General features: G+C 40.8%; 1 protein-coding gene across 2 annotated transcripts in view; it reads right to left on the reverse strand.

Moving 5' to 3' along the window:
• Window positions 1-15,685, reverse strand: part of LOC122555690 (PGAP2-interacting protein-like) — a 131,383-nt gene extending 115,698 nt beyond the window's left edge. For both annotated transcript variants that reach the window (XM_043701727.1, XM_043701718.1), the window contains exon 1: window positions 15,531-15,685. In XM_043701727.1, the coding sequence (XP_043557662.1) occupies window positions 15,531-15,573 (43 nt within the window). In that variant the 5' untranslated portion in view covers window positions 15,574-15,685. The remainder of the gene's footprint in view (window positions 1-15,530) is intronic.
• Window positions 15,686-20,506: the final 4,821 nt, after the last annotated feature.

The following is a 20,506-nucleotide window of genomic DNA, read 5'->3' on the forward strand; positions in this document are numbered from 1 at the left end:
AGGGATATATTTCCCTCCCCACCCCTTTCCGCCTTCCGCAAAGACCATTCCCTCCGTGACTACCTGGTCAGGTCCATGCTCCCCTACAACCCACCCTCCCATCCTGGCACCTTCCCTGCCACCACAGGAACTGCAAAACCTGCGCCCACACCTCCTCCCTCACCTCCATCCAAGGCCCTAAAGGAGCCTTCCACATCCAACGTTTTACCTGCACATCCACCAATATCATTTATTGTATCCGTTGCTCCCGATGCGGTCTCCTCTACATTGGGGAGACTGGATGCCTCCTAGCAGAGCGCTTTAGCGCACCAATCAACCCCACTGCCCTGTGGCCCAACATTTCAACTTCCCCCTCCCACTCTGCCGAGGACATGCAGGTCCTTGGCCTCCTCCACCGCCACTCCACCCGACGCCTGGAGGAAGAACATCTCATCTTCCACCTCAGAACACTTCAACCTCATGGCACCAATGTGGATTTCACCAGTTTCCTCATTTCCCCTTCCTCCACCTCACCCCAGCTCCAACCTTCCAGCTCAGCTCCGCCCTCATGACCTGTCCTACCTGCCTATCTTCCTTTCCACTTATCCATTCCACCCTCTTCTCTCAACTATCACCTTCATCCACCCCCCTCATTCACCCATTGTACTCTATGCTACTTTCTCCCCACCCCCACCTCCCTCTCGTTTAGCTCTCCACTCTGCAGGCACCCTGCTTCTATTCCTGATGAAAGGCTTTTTCAGAAACGTCGATTTTCCTGCTCCTCCGATGCTGCCTGACCTGCTGTGATTTTCCAGCACCACTCTAATGTAGACTCTGGTTTCCAGCATCTGCAGTCCTTGTTTTTACCTACTAGATAGCAGCAACTAGTGGTGGGAGCACAACACTGGCAACGCTGAGCAACATTCTCAGAAGAAGCAGAGCCATGAGCATCAGGAGGACCGAAGGGCAGAAAGCAACAGAGATCATAACCTCATTGCAGGAAACTGAGATAACTGGAGAAAGCGGTCAGAGAACCAGCAGATTCTGGCATAAATTGATAGCTCTTTGGGCAGATAATCAGAGATTTATGCCCTTGTTTTAGCAAACTTCTCCCCTGACAACACTGATCATCATACCCTGCCAGTCGCTGTCAAAGTCAGAGTGGCTTTGAACCTTTGGCTTTTTCCAAGGATCAGAGGGGAGGTGGACTTTGGTGATGTCTTGCAAACCACTGCATAACTTGCAAAATCATGGTGTGTTTCCAAGAATCCAACAGTACACACTGTTGTGACCCTGAAAGCCAAGGAACAATGGGCTTCTCCTCCCACACTAGGTTCCCCAATTGCAGTGCAGTATATTATCAACTGCACTAATATCATCACTGAGGCTCTAAGTGAGCGGTCAGTCACATATTCATCAACAGGAACAGCTTCTGTTCCCTAAAGATCCAGTTGGTCTGTGAACCAACAATTTTGTTCTTCTGAACATTAACTCAGATGTCTGTATATGGCAGCAGCGTTTGAAACTGGAAATCAAAACTGGGAAAGGTGGCAGCACACTGATCAGCATGCATTTCTCAGAGGGAACACTTCTGCGAACACAATTGCATTCTGCGTATGTATTCCCACATTTCTGACTGTTGCCAAGTCTCCTTCATCAGTTCAGGGTGCGACAGCTCTTCATTTCACCCACAAATCATCCTTGGAGAAATGGCTACTTAGCCCTTTAGAAGACCCTGAGACAGAGGTAGAGACACTACAACCAAAACCATTTGCTCAGTAAGACCACAGATCTGCCTTGGACTACAACACTTGTGTTTCTTACTCCATGAGTAATACAGCAATTGTTGGTAAGTAAATTGATAAATAAAATTAGAGAGATGAAGGCATGGCTCACTTGGTGTGTGGATGAAATGAGTTTCAATTCCTGGGGCACAAGCATCAGCACTGAGAAAAGTGGGATCATAAAATCCCTACAGTGCACGAAGAGGCCATTTCGCATGAGTCTACACCAATTCTCCAAGGGCATCCCACCCAATCCCTGTAACCTTGTCTTTGTCATGGCCAATACATCTAAACCGCACATCTTTGGACTGTGGGAGGAAAACCACACAGACATGGGGAGAATATGCAAAATCTACAGTCACCCAGAATCAAATCAAACTTTATCCCCATTGGTTTATCTAATACTACTTCTTTAGTGATAGTGATGGTACTTAATTCCTCCTCCATATTCTTTAGTATTAATAGGATGTTTGAGGTATTTTCCACGATAAAGCCTGATGCAAACTATCTTTTCAACTCCTCTGCCATTCCCTTGTTCCCCCAAACCATTCGCAGATTCATTTTCTAAGGGACCTATGCTCACTTTGAACTCTTTTCCTTTGCATTTACTTAAATAATCTCTTGTTGTCAGTTTTTTAAATCCTTGCTGGTTTGCCTTCAGTTTATTTTCTCTTTTTTGTTATATTTTTAGTCCTCCTATGTTGGTTGGACTCTGAATTCATCCCAGTCTCCAGGGTTATCACTGACTTTGGCCTCCTAACATGCCTGTCTCTTTCAATTTAATACTCTTTACTTTCTTGGTTAGTCATGGGTTGGTTTATCCCTCTCATAGAATCTTTCATTCTTAAAGGCATGTGTTTTTGCCGAGTCATGAATCACTCCCTTTAAATGTCTGCCTCTGCTTGCTTACTGCCATTGTTGCTAATCTATTCGCCCAGTTCACTTTAGCTAACTCTATTCTTATTTCATTTTAAAACTGCCTTTTTTAAGTTAAACACAGTTATTTCTGACCCAAGTTCTGCACACTCGAACTGAATATCAAATTGTACCATATGATGATCATTATTTCCTGGGTACCTTTTACTCAGATAATTCCTTAAACCTGTCTCATTACCCATTTCCCAAAAATAGTCTGATGTCTGGTTGGCTCCATGATATATTGCTTCAGGGAACAATCCATAATGCATTCTACAAATTCATTGTCGTAGCTACCCTTACCAATTTGACTAACCCAATCAACATGAAGATTAAAGTCAGCCATAATTATTGCTCTATATCTTTTTATGTGCTCTTATTATTTGCAGAATTCAGCTGCAGCAGCAGAGAGCAATGTAACAGAGGGATTTGGGAATCCTCGTCCATAAATCACAAAAGGCTAGGGTAATAGGGAAGGCAAATAGAATGCTGACCTTTATTTCAAAAGGGATGGAATGTAAAAGTAGGGAGGTTTTTGCTAAAATACAAGACACTGGTCTGAACACATCTGCAATGTTATGAACAGTTTTGGCTGCTTATCTAAGATAATATTAACTGTTGGAGGCAGTCCAAAGAGGGTTCGCCAGGCAGATACCAGGTATGAAAGGATTTTCTTTTGCAGAGATGTTGAATAGGTTGGGCCAATACTCACTGAAACTTAGAATGAGAGGCAACCTTATCGAAACAGACAAAATTCTTAGGGACTTGACTGATGCAGAAGGACTTGTGCCCCTTGTAGTAGAGTTAAGGACCAGAGGACGTGACCTCCGATGATGAGGTCACACACTTAAGTCAGATGAGGAGAAGTTTATTCTGTGAGGGTAGTGAATCTGTTGAATTAGTTACTGCAGAGGGCTGGGTTGTTAAGTACATTCAAGGCAGATTTTTAATCAGTCAGTGAATCAAGCATTATGGGGAAAGGCAGGAAAGCAGATTTGAGGATTATCAGATCAGCTACAATCTCATTGAAATACAGAGCAGACTCGATGGGCTGAATGTCCAACTTCAATACTTCTGTCTTAAGATCTTAAGATATTCCAAATAATTAACTAGGTAGGGATTATACATCTTATATTTTTCTGTTTTGTCACATTCTGACAGTGTTAAGTGTCTGCGTGGGTTTCTGCCAAGTGCCCTAGTTTCCTACCACAGTCCAAAAGATGTGCAGGTAGGTGGACTGGCCATGCTAAATTGTCCGTAGTGTGATGGGACCTGCAGGCTACATGGACTAGTCATGGTAAATGCGGGATTATGGGTATAGAATGAGGTTGTGGGTCTAGGTAGGGTGTTCTTTGGAGGGTTGGTGCAGATTCTACGGGTCTAAAAAGCCTTTTTCTGCACTGTAGGGGATTCTAATGATTCTATGAAGTGAGTTGAATTGAGATTCATTGACAGATCAAGAGCAATCTTTAAGAATATGAAAACATTTGAAGAAAGTTATGTAAAATGTTGACATTAGGCAGAAATGGCTTCACTGAATTTTTGTCACAAAATGTTTCATACACGTTGCAGCGTGGCAAAAGTGCTAGAAACAATAAAGAAATCCTCCCATTCTAAATAAGATAGAGACAGAATTATTTCTGCATGTTCTATCTAATTAATTCATACCCTTTAATGGTCATTCTTTGAAGATTACACTTGCTGTTAACATCTTAGAGGTAACTTTGCTTTGTCTATTAGTATAAAATAGGTGATACTGAATTGGCACTATCCCAGTAAATATTTTTTAAAAATTCAAAACTATATCGCAAAAAGTAAGAATAATCTAACAGTGTGCATGTCATAAACAAGAGTTATAATATACCATGTTTGTATATTATAGTTATATAAACTAGATGTAATTGGTTGTGTAAAAACATCAGTTATCCAGCTTTGGCTTTAGAAATTGATTTTGCAACTCACTGGCACTCAAATGCAAAGATGCTATGTAATTCATCTGAGTTCCCAACCAAACAAACAAATTTAGCTTTGTAATGGAGAGTAAATTTGCACAATATATTTTGATATTCATTTCACATTTTCTGGGAAAAAATGCTGGAAATTCCCTCTCCTAGAAGCGTTTTAACTCTAAAGGATTGCAATGGTTCAACAAGGCAACTCACCACCACCCTCTCAATGACAGTTAGGGATGGACATTAAATGGTAGCCCAGCTAAAGACACCCATATCCCAATAATGAATTCTAAAAAGATCAGCATTTTGATTTTAAATATAGGACTCTTCCTCAGAAGCATCTAGTCTCAAAGGACTATTGAACGATGATGAGTTGACAGTCACACTGCTCACAGCCTACAACGGTCTGTCTCCCCATGAAATTTACCCCAGCTTTTTCTCGCTAATATACCAAGAATTTTAATGAATACACGTAGATGTTTAGAGTCATAGAGTCTTACAGCACGGAAACAGGCCCTTCAGCCCAAACTGGTCCATGAAGACCAAAATGTCAATCCACCTAACCCCATTTTCCCATATCCTTCTAAACCTTTCCTATCTATGTATTTGTCCAAATGCCTTTTAAATGTTGTTAATCTACCCGCCTCAACCACTTCCGCTGGCAGCTCATTCCATATGCGTACCACCCTCTGTAAAAATGTTGCCCCCAGGTTCCCTTTTATTCTTTCCTCTCTAACCTTAAACTGGTGCCCTCTAGTCCCTGATTCCCCAACCCTGGGAAAAAGGACTGAATGCATTCACCCTATCCATGCCTCTCCTGATTTTATACACTTCTATGAGAGCCCCCTCTTTCTCCTATACTCTAAAGAAAAAGCTTGTCCAACCTCTCCCTAGTACTCAGACCGTTGACTCTTGGCCAGAGCCTTGTAAATTTCTTTTGCACTCTTTCTAGTTTAACAACTTCCTTCCTATAGCAAGGTGACCAAAACTGAATACAAAACTCCAAGTGCAGCCTCACCAACAAACTGTACAACTGCAACATGGCTTCCCAATTTCTTATACTCAGTGCCCTGACTGATGAAGGCCAGTGTGCCAAAAGCCTTCTACACTGCCCTATCCACCGGTGACTCTACTTTCATAGAACAATGCACCTGAACTCAAAGGTCCCTCCATTCCACTACATTCCTTAAGGTCCGACCATTCACCATGAAACTCCACCTTGATTTGGCTTTGCAAAATGGAACACCTCACATTTATCGATATTAAACACCATTTACCATTTTTCAGACCACTTCCCCAGCAGATCAAGGTCCTGCTGCAATTTCTGAAATCCTTCCTCAACGTCCATGATACCACCTATTTTAGTGTCATCTGCAAATTTACTAATCATTTACCTTGTACATTCTCGTCCAAATTGTTGATATAGATAATAAATAGCAATGGGCCCAGCACTGACCCCTGAGGCACACGACAAGTCACAGGCCTCCAGTCTGACAAGCATTCTTCCACTATTACCCTCTGCTTCCTACTATCAAGCCAATTTTATATCCAATTTGCCAGCTCCCCCAGATTTCACGCGATCTAACCTTCCAGAGCAGCCCACCACATGGAACACTTATCAAAGGCCTCACCAAAATCCATATACAGATGATGCCTACTGGCCTGCCCTCATCAACCTTCCTGACACTTCAAAGAATTCTAACAAATTTATGATGCAGGATTTCCCACGCACAAAGCCATGCTGACTATTCCTAATCAAACCCTGTCTTTCTAATTGCATGTATACCTTATCCCACAATCTTCTCAAGTAACTTACCTACCACAGATGTTAAGCCTACTGGTCTATAGCTCCCAGGTTTCTTTTCACAGCCCTTCTTGTATTAGGGCACAATGTTCGTTACCCTCCAATCTTCCAGAGCCTCACCTGTGGCTAACGATGATACAAATATATCAGCCAGGGCCCCTGCAATTTCTTCTCTAGCCTCTTAATGTTCTTGGATATAGCTGGTCAGGACCAGACTTATCCACCTTCGTACATTCTAATACAACCAAAGCTCCTCTACTCTAATATGGACTGTCCTCAAGATATCACCGCTAACCTCCCAAGTTTCGCTTGTCTTCATGTCTTTCTACATGGTAAACATAGGAAAAATATTCATTGAGGACCTTGCCCACCTCCTGCAATTCCACACATACATTTCCATTTTGGTCCTATTCTCTCTCCGGTTATTCTTTTTCCTTTAAAATACTCAAACTACCTCTTTGGATTCACCCTAATCTTCTTAGCCAAGGCTATTTTGTGTCCCCTTTTTGCTCTCCTGATTTTTTCAGTAAACTTTTGTATCCCCTATATAACTCAACGAATTCCCTAGATCTCAACTGCCAGTACTTGAGCCATGCTTCCTTCTTTTTTCTGTTCAGAGTCTCAATACCTCTTGTCATCCAGGGTTCCCATTCCTGCCAACTTTGCCCTTCACCCTCACAGGAACATATAGACCTCGAACTCTAGCTAGCTATCTAACTTCTAAAGGCCTTCCAATTGCCAGAGGTCCCTTTTCCTGCAAACAAACTACTCCAATCAACCCCTGCAAGCTCCTGTCTAATTCCATCAAAATTCACCTTGCCCCAATTTAGAACTTGAACCTGTGGACCAGTTTTGTCCCTCTCCATAACTATTTTAAAATTGATAGAACTATGGTCACTGACCTCAAAGTGCTCCCCCACTGTTTGTTGAGGCTTCTTGAGCAAAATCACTAAAGACAACACCATCAAGTAAAACATTAAGCTTGACTATCAATGCACCTTAAATAAACATTCCCTTTCAATTTAGTAAATCGTTTAGTAAGTTATCTACCAATAGCAGAATAGTCAACATTTTATTCAGAAAAATTGCTCAATTTGTGTCAAATATTGGATTTTCAAAATCTAAGAGGAGATTGACAAAGCACAAGTTTGGAACTAGTTGAAATCTGAGAAAAATTAACGAGGGTTCTGAGCATGTCAAGCAATTCACAACATTTTAAAGAGAATTTTAACACAAAGAAACTGTCTACATCTCCTGAACTGACAGCTAGCCAATCAAGAGCCTCCATAAAAGAATTCCCAATTGCTAAGTCAAGCTTTGGTCTCATCTTAATGGCAAGGTCAATGATAACCTAATATGCTGAAAATGTGTTGCTGGAAAAGCACAGGTCAGGCAGCATCCAGGGAACAGGAGAATCGACGTTTCGGGCATAAGCCCTGCTTATGCCCGAAACGTCGATTCTCCTGTTCCCTGGATGCTGCCTGACCTGCTGCGCTTTTCCAGCAACACATTTTCAGCTCTGATCTCCAGCATCTGCAGACCTCACTTTCTCCTCAAAGATAACCTAATATCCCTCAGTTGTTTTTAAATTAAGTTTTTATCAACTGAATAATCCCTTTTATCTAGATCAGTGTCAAGGATCTCGACATAGAAATAACGGGTTACTTGGTAATGGAATACCGGCCTCTGTGGAGTTGTTTCACTTGCTGCTAGCCTGTGACAAGTTGAGCCTATTATACCAAACCTTCCTGCTGTACCCACTGTGGAAAAAAAATGAATAATCTCTATCAGTTTTCAATTCAATCTCATCTTGTATGATTCTGATGACTATCTGTGTTGTGAAGTATTTTCCAATCCCCCATTCATCTAAACTATTCTTGTTTAACTTCATAACAGTGTTTACAAAATCAGAGTCCACAAACAGAGGAATGGGGGAAACATGTCATCACTGTTGAACATTCTGCTTATTAAGGTGTGAGAACAGGATCATATTAAAAATTGGTAATGTGTTTGCAACAGAAATTGGGGCCTTAATTCCAAAATAAACCCATGACACTGAACCATGAAATCTGACAAAATTCCAAATGTAAGAAACAAGTCAAAATAAACTAATTGGAAGTCAAAAGGGGGAAACTGGATAGGTGAAATGATTTTTAAAATAAAAACAACATCTACACTGAAATCTTATATTCTAACACTAGACAATCACACTTTCTGATTCAGGAATGCTTGCAGAACAGGATAGTTAACTGCTGAAATGTTACCTGCCCTGGGCACATCCAATTAAAGGTTGAAGTCAACGAATTAAATGTGGAACTGCCCAACAAGGGAAAATGGAATGAATTGTTATCTGTGCACCAAAGGCACAGTTCACAATCAGACCAGACTGATGAGGAATTAGAACTGGAAACCAATCAATGTCTTGTCACATGACAGGGAGCTGGAAAAGGTTTAAATGCAACTAGAGTTTATGGAGAGAGAAAGACAGGGCAAGAAAGAATATATGAGAAGGAAAGAGAGAGGAAATAAAGAGAGTTAGGGGTGGGGGAGTGAGGCTGTTCCACCTCTGGAAGTTAGAATTTGAGTTACAGGCTCAGAGAGACCTGAAGATAGATAGAAGCTGCTAGAGAAAACTCATCTCCACACAGTAACAAGTTAAATGTCCTTTGTCTGCAACCAAGGTTTGAATCTGTTAAAAGTTGAGTGTAAATGAGTGTGAGTAAAGCCATTCCCCACCCACATAAGGAGAACACCCAGAGACCAATGCATTCCCACTACAATAAAGTGGTGCATTGCTGGCCAGATCAAAGACATTTAAAGATAAGCCGGCAAAAATAGTGCACACTGATTTGGTCAATTCTGAGGAAGATATCCCAGAGGGTGCAGCAGAACCCATAGGGATCTTTGCTGTAGAATCTAGCCACTTGGGATAATGTGCCCTATGTGTAGCCTCCCCACATAATCTCCCCTGAAAGCTGTAGGAGTTTTAAACTCATGCAAGTATCCCAGTACACTGTTCTGAAAGCAAGCAACCCTACTTTTTAAAATCAAGAACACTGGGACTATCAATCCCTAATATCAGGGAAGACTCTAAAACCTCATCCAGAATTTGGCTCAGGTCAGGAAAGTGGGTAAAGTGTATATGTCTGATCCCCCTCCACACAGTGTAGTTTATTCTCAGGCCCAGTGACAGTAGAAATTGTCTCAGAGCTAATGGTAGAAGATGCTCAAGGATGCCCTCAAAAGAACAGGGTATGATGCGCAACTCATCGATTGCCAGTTCTGACATGCTACAGCGAGAAACCATAATGACCTCTTCAGGAGACATACACGGGTTGCAACAGAGAGGGTACCATTCATTGTCCAGTACTTCCCAGGAGCCCAAAATCTGCACCATGTTCTTTGCAGCCTGCAACACATTATTGATGAGTTTGAGCACCTCGCCAAGACCTTCACCACGCCTCCACTTCTCACCTTTAAAGCAACCACCAAACCTCAAACAGATCAATGTTCACAGCAAATGGCCCAGCTTTCAGGACATCAACCACAACACCATAAACCCAGTCATGACAACCGCTGGAAGACATGTCAGAGTGTAGACACGGATACCACCATTACACATGGGGACACCACCCACCGTGTACACAACAGGTACTCATGTGACTTGGCCAGCAGTGTCCATTTCATACACCGCAGGCAACGATTTCCTGAGGCATGGTATGTTGGGGAGACCAAGCAGACAATACGACAATGAATGGACACCACACAACAATCACCAAGCAGGAGTGCTCCCTCCCAGCAGGGGAACACATCAGTGGTCAGGGACATTTGGCCTCGGATCTTCGGGTGACCACCCTCCAAGATGGACTTCGGGACAGGAAACAACGCAAAGTGGCCGAGCAGAGGATAATAGCCAAATTCTGTACCCATGGGGATGGCCTCAACTACACACTACAGGTGACCCACTGCACTATACACTCTCACTCACACACAGCTCAATGCATGCACCCTCTCACAGGCTTATACTCCATCACACTCTCATTTTACCAAGCTTACACACATGCAAGCATACACTCTCTCAGGTGCATTCACATGCACACACTCACTGTCTCTCTCCTGCATGCACACAGATTTAAGGAGTGAATTTATACTTGCAGAACATTTGCAGATACATTCTATTTTGTTCAAAAAATGCATAACCCACAGGCAGTCAATCCATGTAATATTTTGTAAATTCCACTTTGCAAACAGAACCAGGCTGACTCAAGATTGGGATACAGACAGACTCTGGCCTCACAGCTTTAATGCAGTGTATAAACTGAGATGATACCTTTTCTTCTAAAACCTTCTTATCTTGAGAATGCGATTTAAAAAGAGATTTGGGATTTACACATTAATGAACTGAAACTAGCAACCCATTCTAAAAAATGAAAGACTTAATCCAGGTTGTTCAATATATCATTTCAGCAGCATGACACTGTACTGTTTTGCTATAAATGTGTCTTATGATTCCACTTCACAACCACCTGATGGAAGAAGCATCGCTCCGAAAGCTAAAGCTTCCAAATAACCTGTTGGACTATAACCTGAGATTTTTAATGGTAGCAGAGACAGATTTCCTACTCAGTTAGCAATCAAGTTGTAGTAATCCCAAAAAAGTTCGATCCAGGTCAAGAACAAGCAAGAGAATGAGCAGCCATGGGAATCAAGGAAGGGCAAGCTGGAAGGTGCCAAAGTAAAATTGAGTCAAGAAAGGACACAGAGGAAATAAATGAGGCAAGACGAGACACATCAAGTAAAACAGATTCTGCTTGGCTCCCAAGAAAAGGAAGGGCCATCTGAAAATAAGCCACTTCAGATAGGTTTTAAAAAGGTGCATAAAGCTAGACAAGGTTCAGTGGTTCTGCAGAGGGTAGTGGTATCCAAAAGGGTTGAGATATAACAGATATAAACTCAAAGGGATAAACACAGATAAAAAGTGTATCAGGAATCATGGAAAGGCCATAGAAATTAAGATTTGAAGGTAGCAAGCCTGAACTGGCAGGCCATTAAATGAAACTCAAGAAAGGTTTCCATATCAATGAGCAGGTGAGTAGGAGGGAAGCCTCACTTTGCCAAGTGAAATGAAAGACGGTCAGGACAGAAGTAGCAGAAATTGAGGGAGACACAGCCAAAACATGGCCTGCAGAGTTCTACTGTTCAGAATGAAGTTCCCAAACCGAGCAGATAAATGTGAAGGACAAGGGCCCACATTCCCGCTGGCAAACAATAGTCATCTCCCACACAGACAAGATGTTAATGAGGGAAACACTTCAGTCAGTTAAAAAGCCAATACTGCAGGGCTCTTCCTTTCAGTTTAGTGGAACTTGTTTAAAAAAAAAAGATTCTGCAAGAACAAAAGATGTCATAAACAGAACAAAAATCAACTTAATGTATATATATATATTGAAATAAAAAGCACTTTAAGCAACCCAACAAATAGTTATTGTAATGTCACTGGACCTATCAAGAAAAATCTCCAGAAGCTTTTCAGAAGTCAAAGCCAGCTGGACAATCAGCATCTCATATACATCTTGATGCAAGTGGAATGCTGACTACAGAGGCAGAGTGGCTTCAAGAAAGATTTTTATATAAAAGAATAGAGTTTTCCAAGGTGCACTAATGGCTCAACATAACATCCAAGATGGGCCACAGGCAATTGGATATCTGCAATGCAACCATTTGTCTCGATGGTAGCTGTATTCCTCCCCACTTCCCTTTGGATACATGATTTACAGTGCTGAATCTAACTGCCTTTAACCATACAATTTTGAGAAATTAGTCAGTTAAGGGTCAATGTGACTTTTATAACATCTACTTGTTAGGTTCTTTTCCCAAGGTTTCACACACGAGATGCAATTCGCACACAACAACTTCTGCAAACAGTTAAAGTTTATTAAAGTCTGTACAAGCTAGGTGACCCCCTGTGACCCTCTTCACAGGCACACAAAGTCGAATCAAGGGGGCGCAAACAAAGAAAACACATCCCCTTTATACAGGTCGATTGGTCATGCTTACTGGTACTCTGGTCACTCATTCACAGTCACATGCCACTCAAGACAATTCCCCCCCAACCCACGCAGTCACATGCCAGTCAAGACACAATGCAGTGACCACCTCAACTCCAGAAACAATGTAACGCAAATCACCCCTTAATGGTCAGCTCTGGTGTGAACTGTATTTTTTTTGTAAAAAAAAGTGCAGTCAGAATTTCAATTGCAATATTTTGCAATATTCCAACTGACGTCTGAATAGGTGATGATGCAGCAAATGGTTCTGAATGGCAAGGGATGGGAATGGAAACCTTCCATATTTCACCTATAAGACAAAGATACACCACCCTGCTCCTGGGGCATTCAATTTCTTGCAGGTCAGCGGAACAAATTAACTCTTTAATATTACAAGATAAAAGCCTCTAGCTCTGGACTACAAAAAAAGTCAACAACCTGTGCTTTGTACGCTATGCAAATAATATCTTTGTTTCATCAAAATTTGAGTTTAAAGAGATCAAACTATAAGGGGGGGGGGGTAAAACAGGAACAAGCTACTAAATTGGGATGATCAGTCATAATAGATGGCGGAGGGCTCGAAGAGTTGAATGACATACTCTTTCTTTATGTTTCCAAGTTTAAAAACAGTGAAGAAGTTATATTCAGCAATATTCCTTAATCAATCTTCAAAATAATTTTAAAAAGAAAATGCATATGACTCCTGAACTGCTGCCTAACAAATAAACCACACCCACAAAAAAAATTCCTACCTGCTAATACCAGTTTTGTACTTTTAGACTCCACCTTAAAAGCAAGGATATTAATAAACTGGCCTTGTATGATTCTAAGTGTGTCTGTGTTATTAAAAATTTACCCCTCCCTCCTCCGTCAACATCATGCATCAATGTATGTGTAATAGACAGTATTTCAGGTTTAATATTCCAACAGTGTTACTGAGGTCACTATAAAATCAAAGTCCACAAACAAGGGCAGTATGCCACCACTGTTTAAAGTGGCAGGAAACTAAATTTCAAACTGGTTAAGACAAAGAGAAGAAATACAATTTCTGATTTATTTCAAAGACATTATGGCAAAAAGAAATTAGGCTCATTTTCAGGTCTAGGAAGATCACCAAGTGCTGCCTTATCATCTGGGATGTGGTCACTTGTTAGTTAGAAGTAATTAATTAGGCATATTTAAGTATGGTTTAAGAGAGTATAGGAACATAAAAAATAGCAGGAGAAAAGGGGCTTACGACCTACTGAAACATTCAATGTGATTGTGGCTGATGTTAACTTATTTCCTTCATGTCCCCCATATTTCTGAATTCCCTCAGTCCCAAAACAAAACTGGGCTAGCCTTATATACTTGGAACAATTGCAAACCGCTGAGCTGGATATCTTAAAGATTCACAACCTTTTGAATAAATGTGATTTCTCCTCATCTTAGTCCTAAGTGGTCAGCCCTTGTTCCAGATTCCTCAGCCAGTGAAAACAACCTTTCTGTTTCTACCCTGTCCAGATCTTCACAACCTTTAATGTTTCAATGAAATCATCTCTGGGCCTGGATGGTGCAAAATGACAGGGCAAACCTTGCATAAAATTCATGTTAAAACTTGTTTGACATCATGATTTCCCACTCTGCATGTTTCCAGTGCACAGATGGCATCCCTGGACTGCAACCCCATCAGTCAGACTGTGACACACAGAACATACCAGAGGTGCCTGGAAACATGCCAAGTGCCATTTGTTCACTTTTGGGCTTCTGCAGTTTCAGAACTAGTATCAATGCAGAATTGAATTTTATAGCCAACATCTCTAAATAGTACACAATTATAAAACAAACAATGACATGGGTAAAATAGAGAAAATGTACAGTTTTTCTTTTTGCAGAAATTCAATTATAGCACACAGGACAACATACTACAAATATTGGAAAACTGAAACACTGTAGAAACAGAAAATGATGGAAAAAGCTCAGCAGGTCAGGCAGCACCTGTGGAGAAAGAAACAGCTATCAATTCAAATTTTTAATTAAAACTGAAAATTGTCACACAACGTTTTTAGCAGCAAGCACAGAAGCAGAGAATTGGGGTGTCTGGTCTGGCAGACTTCAATGATGCTGAGAAATTGATGCTTCCAAAATAATTAAAATAATACATCTATTCTAAGCTTTAAAAGCTTTCTTAATAAAGCAATAAATTGATAGCAACATTTTTTGAAATGATAATAATTATAGTCTTTAAAATTTGAATGAACATTGTCTCGATTATTAACTTAGGTCTCTCCATTATTGATCTAGTGACTTAACTATTCTTCCTGAATTTGTTGTCAGAAGGCAGATCCATAATGATTGTTTGCTGTACCATGGCCAAGTGGCATGATTTTTTTTCTTACTACTAGTGGGACAAGGACACAGGTCCCAAGTCTATCTTAACTGGAACAAGGATTCAATCACAGGCTCATGGCATTAACCCAGTCCACACACTCACTGAGCAAACCGGAACATTATCACTACATGCACCAAATTGATCTTAGTAAGCTCCACTTTATTAAGCACAATAACCTCATCCAGTTTAAATTAATCAAAAATAAAAAACCTATGCGAGGTGATTGTTAAGTCATATCTGATTCAAGAATAAAACATTTTGTGTTATAATGACCCTGTACTATAAGAGTCATTTGAGTTCACTCCTTAACTCAGATCAAATTATCAAATTTCTTTTTAAAAAATAATTTACTAATCTAAACAAATTGTTTTATTAGTTGTGAGAATAACAACAATAATGACTGCAAAAGGAAAATGTTTTATATCGTTTTGTTTTCGGTACTCCCAATCATATGTACTGTAATACAATTAATAATGCATATGGTTTCCAAGACTATCTAAGTTCTGTCCCAGATAATGTTTTCGTAAAGTATTATATGCAGAAAGATTATAGTACTTCTAGATGTGCTTTACAGCCTCATAATAAATAACATATCGAAGTATTTATTTATCGTCTAGCTAACTAGTCTTCAACGAATGAAATTACCTATAAAAAGGGTAAGAAATGACAAAAACTTACCCAAACAAACTTCCATCAATAAGTCCCTATGCACGGTAGGCATCGTGTCCCAAATGCAGCAGGCAATAAGAAGAGTGGAAGTGTATTTTGTGGATTGAGGGTTATATTTAAGGAGTTGGAGGAGTGAACAGGAGACTACGCTGCTGCTCCTGCTCCTGCTCCTGCTCCTGCTGCTGCTGCTCCTCACTCACTGAGCCACCTGAGGTCAGGAGGGCGGAGCCTCACCTGCCGGGATCCGCGCGTGAGGCCTGGGAAGTCTATATCACGCGGGCAGGAATAATGCTGCTGCCGCTGCCGCCTCCTGCAAAGCAAGTGGGAAAACTTTCCTTTGCAGCCAATTTATTTTTACACAAACGACTTTATTTGCATACTGCTCCCTTATCAGGTGTCACTCAAGTTGTTCTGACACTTCTCTTTCCACTGCACCTAAAACCGTGGGCAAATTTAAATTCAAGAAACAAATGTGAAAATGTTGGAAGGGTGCACGAAAGGAAAAACTAAAGTTTCTGGGAATGCCATAAATACTTCAGTCGCTGATTTCAATTAGCATGATTCAAAAAATTTTCACTGCAAAAAAGAATCATTTTAGTGGAAGGCAGTTGGTGCAGACCCATTTCGAATTGCTCCGGTTCGGAAGGTTCTGTTCCAAGAGTACAAAAGTTGTTAAATTCAAACGAGTGCTTACACATTTGTTACAAGTGTTAAACCAGTGAAATCCACCCCTCGATTGCCTGAAGTAGCATGTAGTTAAAAAATGAACAGGGACATTATGAGCCGTGCTGTATCTCTGATTGACAAACTAATCCAGATTACGTTTATTACACGTTTTATCAAATGTGTGCTTTTGAAAATTTGCTACAATATTAAAGGGTGGAGTGACGAAATAATCACACCTGAGGTCACTGTCAAAGTTTAAGTAGTTTTTATTTTCACTGGTGGGAAATCAACCTCTGCTGGTCACGCCAAGAGATTTATTTCCCCATTGGTATCTTGTATTCATGGTCTTTCATACATTTCTAATATTTTCGGGTAGTTTCCCTAATCACAATTTCCATTCATTTCTTGGACACCTACATAAAAACAGAATAAATGATCACAATACAGATACATACTTTGATCACACATAAGTGATCTCTTAAAGGTAGTTAATAAAACATACAATGTTTTTGGCTTCATTGATACGTGTATAGAGTACAAACTCACAGAGGCAACGTTGAACTTGTGCAAGACACTTATTGGCCCTCAGCTGGAATATTGTATATAGTTGCAATTGTGAATGCTTTGAAGAGAGTGCAGAGTGATTTTCAAGAACGGTTCTAGGAATGAGAAACTTCAGTTTATGATGATAGATTGAAGTAGGACTGCTTTCCTTGGAGAGCAGGCTTGGGAGACATTTGAGAATCTCCAAAATCCATGTGGCTGGATAGAGTAGATTGGAAGACATTATTCTCATTCATAAAAGGACAAAACAAGCTTTAAAGTGATGTGCAAGTGAAGCAAGGGGGATGTGAGAAAAATCTTTTTCATTCTGAGTTGTTAGGTTATGGAATACACTGTCTGAAAATATAGTAGGGCCAGGTTCATTTGAGGCAATTAAGAGGGCATTGGATGATTATTTGAATATAAATAGTGCACAAGGATATGGTGAAAAGGGAGGAGATTGGCACTAGATAATAAAACCAGAGCAATAGGCTGAATGGCCCTCTCCTGTGCTGTAACAAGTCTGTGATTCTGTGTCACACCCTGTAACCGAATCAAGATAATGTGGCACAGATAAATGGGAAACTTTTGTTTTCTGTACATTTGGAATGTACATGCACTTATGTATATCTGTATTCCTATACAAAGGTGTGCATGTGTGTATGTGTATGCAATTTTCCGTTTCTCCTCAATTTCAACTTTCAGATTTTTAAAAAATGTTTGGATAAATATCAATAAATATTATGCCCTGACTCTTATATCTAATTATAAAATAGACTCCTTAAAGATTTGAACACTTCAGCATTGACCAAACTTTTCTGCTCCCTGTGCATCACATTACCTATTTTAAATTTACATATTACTATACATACTTCACCATTTAATTCTTTAACCTTTGGGCTTTCCAGCTCATTCTCCCTAATGCCTCCAATTTAGCTTTCAGATTTAGAAGGCACTAATTATAACCATAAGATATCCCTGCTGAAACATCACTGTGAAAAAGATTTTGATGACATAGATCTGATCTTCATCTATATGTTTAAGCTATTCTGTGCACTAACTGGGTTGTAAAGAGATGCACCACATAAATGGCCCTTATCAACATTGTCCTTTGCACCACCAGACTGCGTTTGTTGATGTAGCAATTACAAACAGTGCACTGCCTTCACATAGATTGTCAGCATCTGTGTCATCACTGTTGCAAAGTCCCAGGCAGCTGTGTGTATTGAAGATGGTTCAGGTCAAACAAAGACAGAAAAGGTCAAATGATACTGTCTGAACTTCCTCCTGCTCCTCCACTCACACTTTCCAGGTCCCTAAGCTGCTCCAATTCACTACTTCATGCAATCCATTGCTCCTTCCCACTTCTTCCCACACCTCATGATCTCTTCACCATTTCCCTCTGCTCCATTTGCTGCTTCTCCTGCTCCCTTTGTCACTTCTTTTGTCCCTTCAATGCCTCCTCCACTCCCTTTACCACTGATCCTGTTTTCTGAATCATTTCTTTCAGATCCTCTCATACTTCCCAGTCTCCTGGCTGCTTCCCGTCTGCTCCCTCCCATTCCTTCTGCTGCTCACTTCCCCAAGACTGGCAAGGATCGATGAAGGAAGGGGGCAACAAAAGAAAGTGGGGGAGTGGCAAAATGGTAGGTAAGGAGTAAGGGAAATCAGACACACAGCACAAGGAAGTGACCAGTAGGTGGATTAGGCAGAAAGCAGTCTGGGAACAGATTCTGAGGATCTCAGATAGATAAAGTGCTGTAGAGAGCTGTAGGAATCACAAATGCGTCTCAAGCCAGCAGTGGAAGTAGATTTTCTTTCCCTGTCTGATGGTAGCAGGTACTACAGATAGACATTCTTTTTCTCCAACTCTAGAGAAAGTAAAATTTTGAGACAAATTTGAAATAAATGTAACCAGTTGGGAATTTTTAAATTTGTTAAATATTATTGTGGTTTCATTTGATGGTAGTATCTTCAAGGATTCACTACAGCGCACAGTTCATCTGATTTGCAGCGTACACAATTTCTAACCATTGAATATTAATGCAGTTGAAGTAATGGATTATTTTTGTTTCAAAAGGGATGACAATAAAGTGTGTTAGTAACAAATTCCCACTTTTTTTCATGCAATGCACAGTTCTGTTTTTGTGTTGTCCACCTGTTCGTGTCCTATTGCAGAATTTTCTGGGTAATTCGCAGGTATAATTAATATTTACAAACTTGCACTTGAGCAAATAAATATTAATGATCTAGATGAAGGAACTGAGGGCATTCTAGCTAAATTTGCAGAAAATACAAAGATAGATAATGGGACAGGTAGCATTGAGGAGGAGAGGAGGTTGCAGAAGGATTTGTACAGCTAAGGAGAGTGGGCAAAGAAGATTAGATTAGATTCCCTACAGTGTGGAAACAGGCCTTTTGGCCCAACAAGTCCACACCGACCCTCCAAAGAGTAACCCACCCAGAACCATTCCCCAAACCTATATTTACCCCTGACTAATGCACCTAACACTGGGCAATTTAGCATGGACAATTCAGCTAGCCTGCACATCTTTGGACTGTGGGAGGAAACCGGACCACCCGGAAGAAACTCACGCAGATACAGGGAGAACGTGCAAACTACACACAGACAGTTGCCCAAGGCAGGAATTGAACCCAGGTCCCTGGCACTGTGAGGCAACAGTGCTAACCACTGAGCCACCTTGCCACCCCAGAAGTGGCAGATAGAGTACAATGTGGGGAAGTTTAAGGTCATGCACTTTGGAAGGAGGAATAGAGGCATAGACTATTTTCTAAATGGGGAGAAAATCCAGAAGTCTGAAGTCAAAGAGCCTTGTGAGCTCTAGTCCAGGATCCTCTCAGGTAAACTTGTAGGTTCAGTCAATAGTTAAGAAGGCAAATGCAGTGATGGCATTTATTTTGAGAGAACTTGAATACAAAAGCAGGGATGCACTTCTGAGGCTCAAGAAGGCTCTGGTCAGACCAGATTTGGAGTATTGTGTGGAGTTTTAGACCCCATATCTTAGGAAGGATATACTGGCCCTGGAGCATGTTCAGAAGAGGTTCACGAGAATGAAAAGCTTAACATTGGAGGAACGTTTGAGGACTCTGTGTTTATAGTCAATGGAGTTTAGATGAGGGGGGAATCTAAATGAAACATGCCGAATACTGAATGGCCTGGACAGAGTAGATGTTGGGAAGATGTTTCCATAGGTAGGAGAGACTAGGACCCCTAGAGTAAAGGGAAGATCTTTTAGAACAGCAATAAGGAGAAACTTCTTCAGCTCAAGAGTGGTGAACCTATGGAATGCATTGCCACAGAAGGCTGTGGAGGCCAAGTCTTTGAGTATATTTAAGACTGAGATAGATAGGTTTTTGAGTATCAAGGGAGTCAAGGGTTACAGGGATAAAGCGGGAGAATGGGGTTGAGAAACTTACCAACCATGATTGAATGGCAGAGCAGATTCAATGGGCTGAATGGCCAAATTTCTGCTCCTATGTCTTATGGTCTTAAATGCAAAGAGCTTAATTTAGTCATATGCCTGATGTTTTGATTCTGTTCAAAATATGATAAACCTATCACCAGTCGTGAAATCTCAGGATTTTCCATTTGTAATTTTGTAAATTTTTCCTGGGCTGCTACATCCTGCTGATTACGACAAAATGCCAATTACAATTTATAAAACAAAACTTCTTATCTCAAAACCAGACAACTTTCAGAGACAACTCTGTATTCCTGTCTTCTTTTCGTCTTCTTGGGGATTCTGCTTCATAGG

Source organism: Chiloscyllium plagiosum, chromosome 1 (genome assembly GCF_004010195.1).
Source record: "Chiloscyllium plagiosum isolate BGI_BamShark_2017 chromosome 1, ASM401019v2, whole genome shotgun sequence".
Taxonomy (NCBI): domain Eukaryota; kingdom Metazoa; phylum Chordata; class Chondrichthyes; order Orectolobiformes; family Hemiscylliidae; genus Chiloscyllium; species Chiloscyllium plagiosum.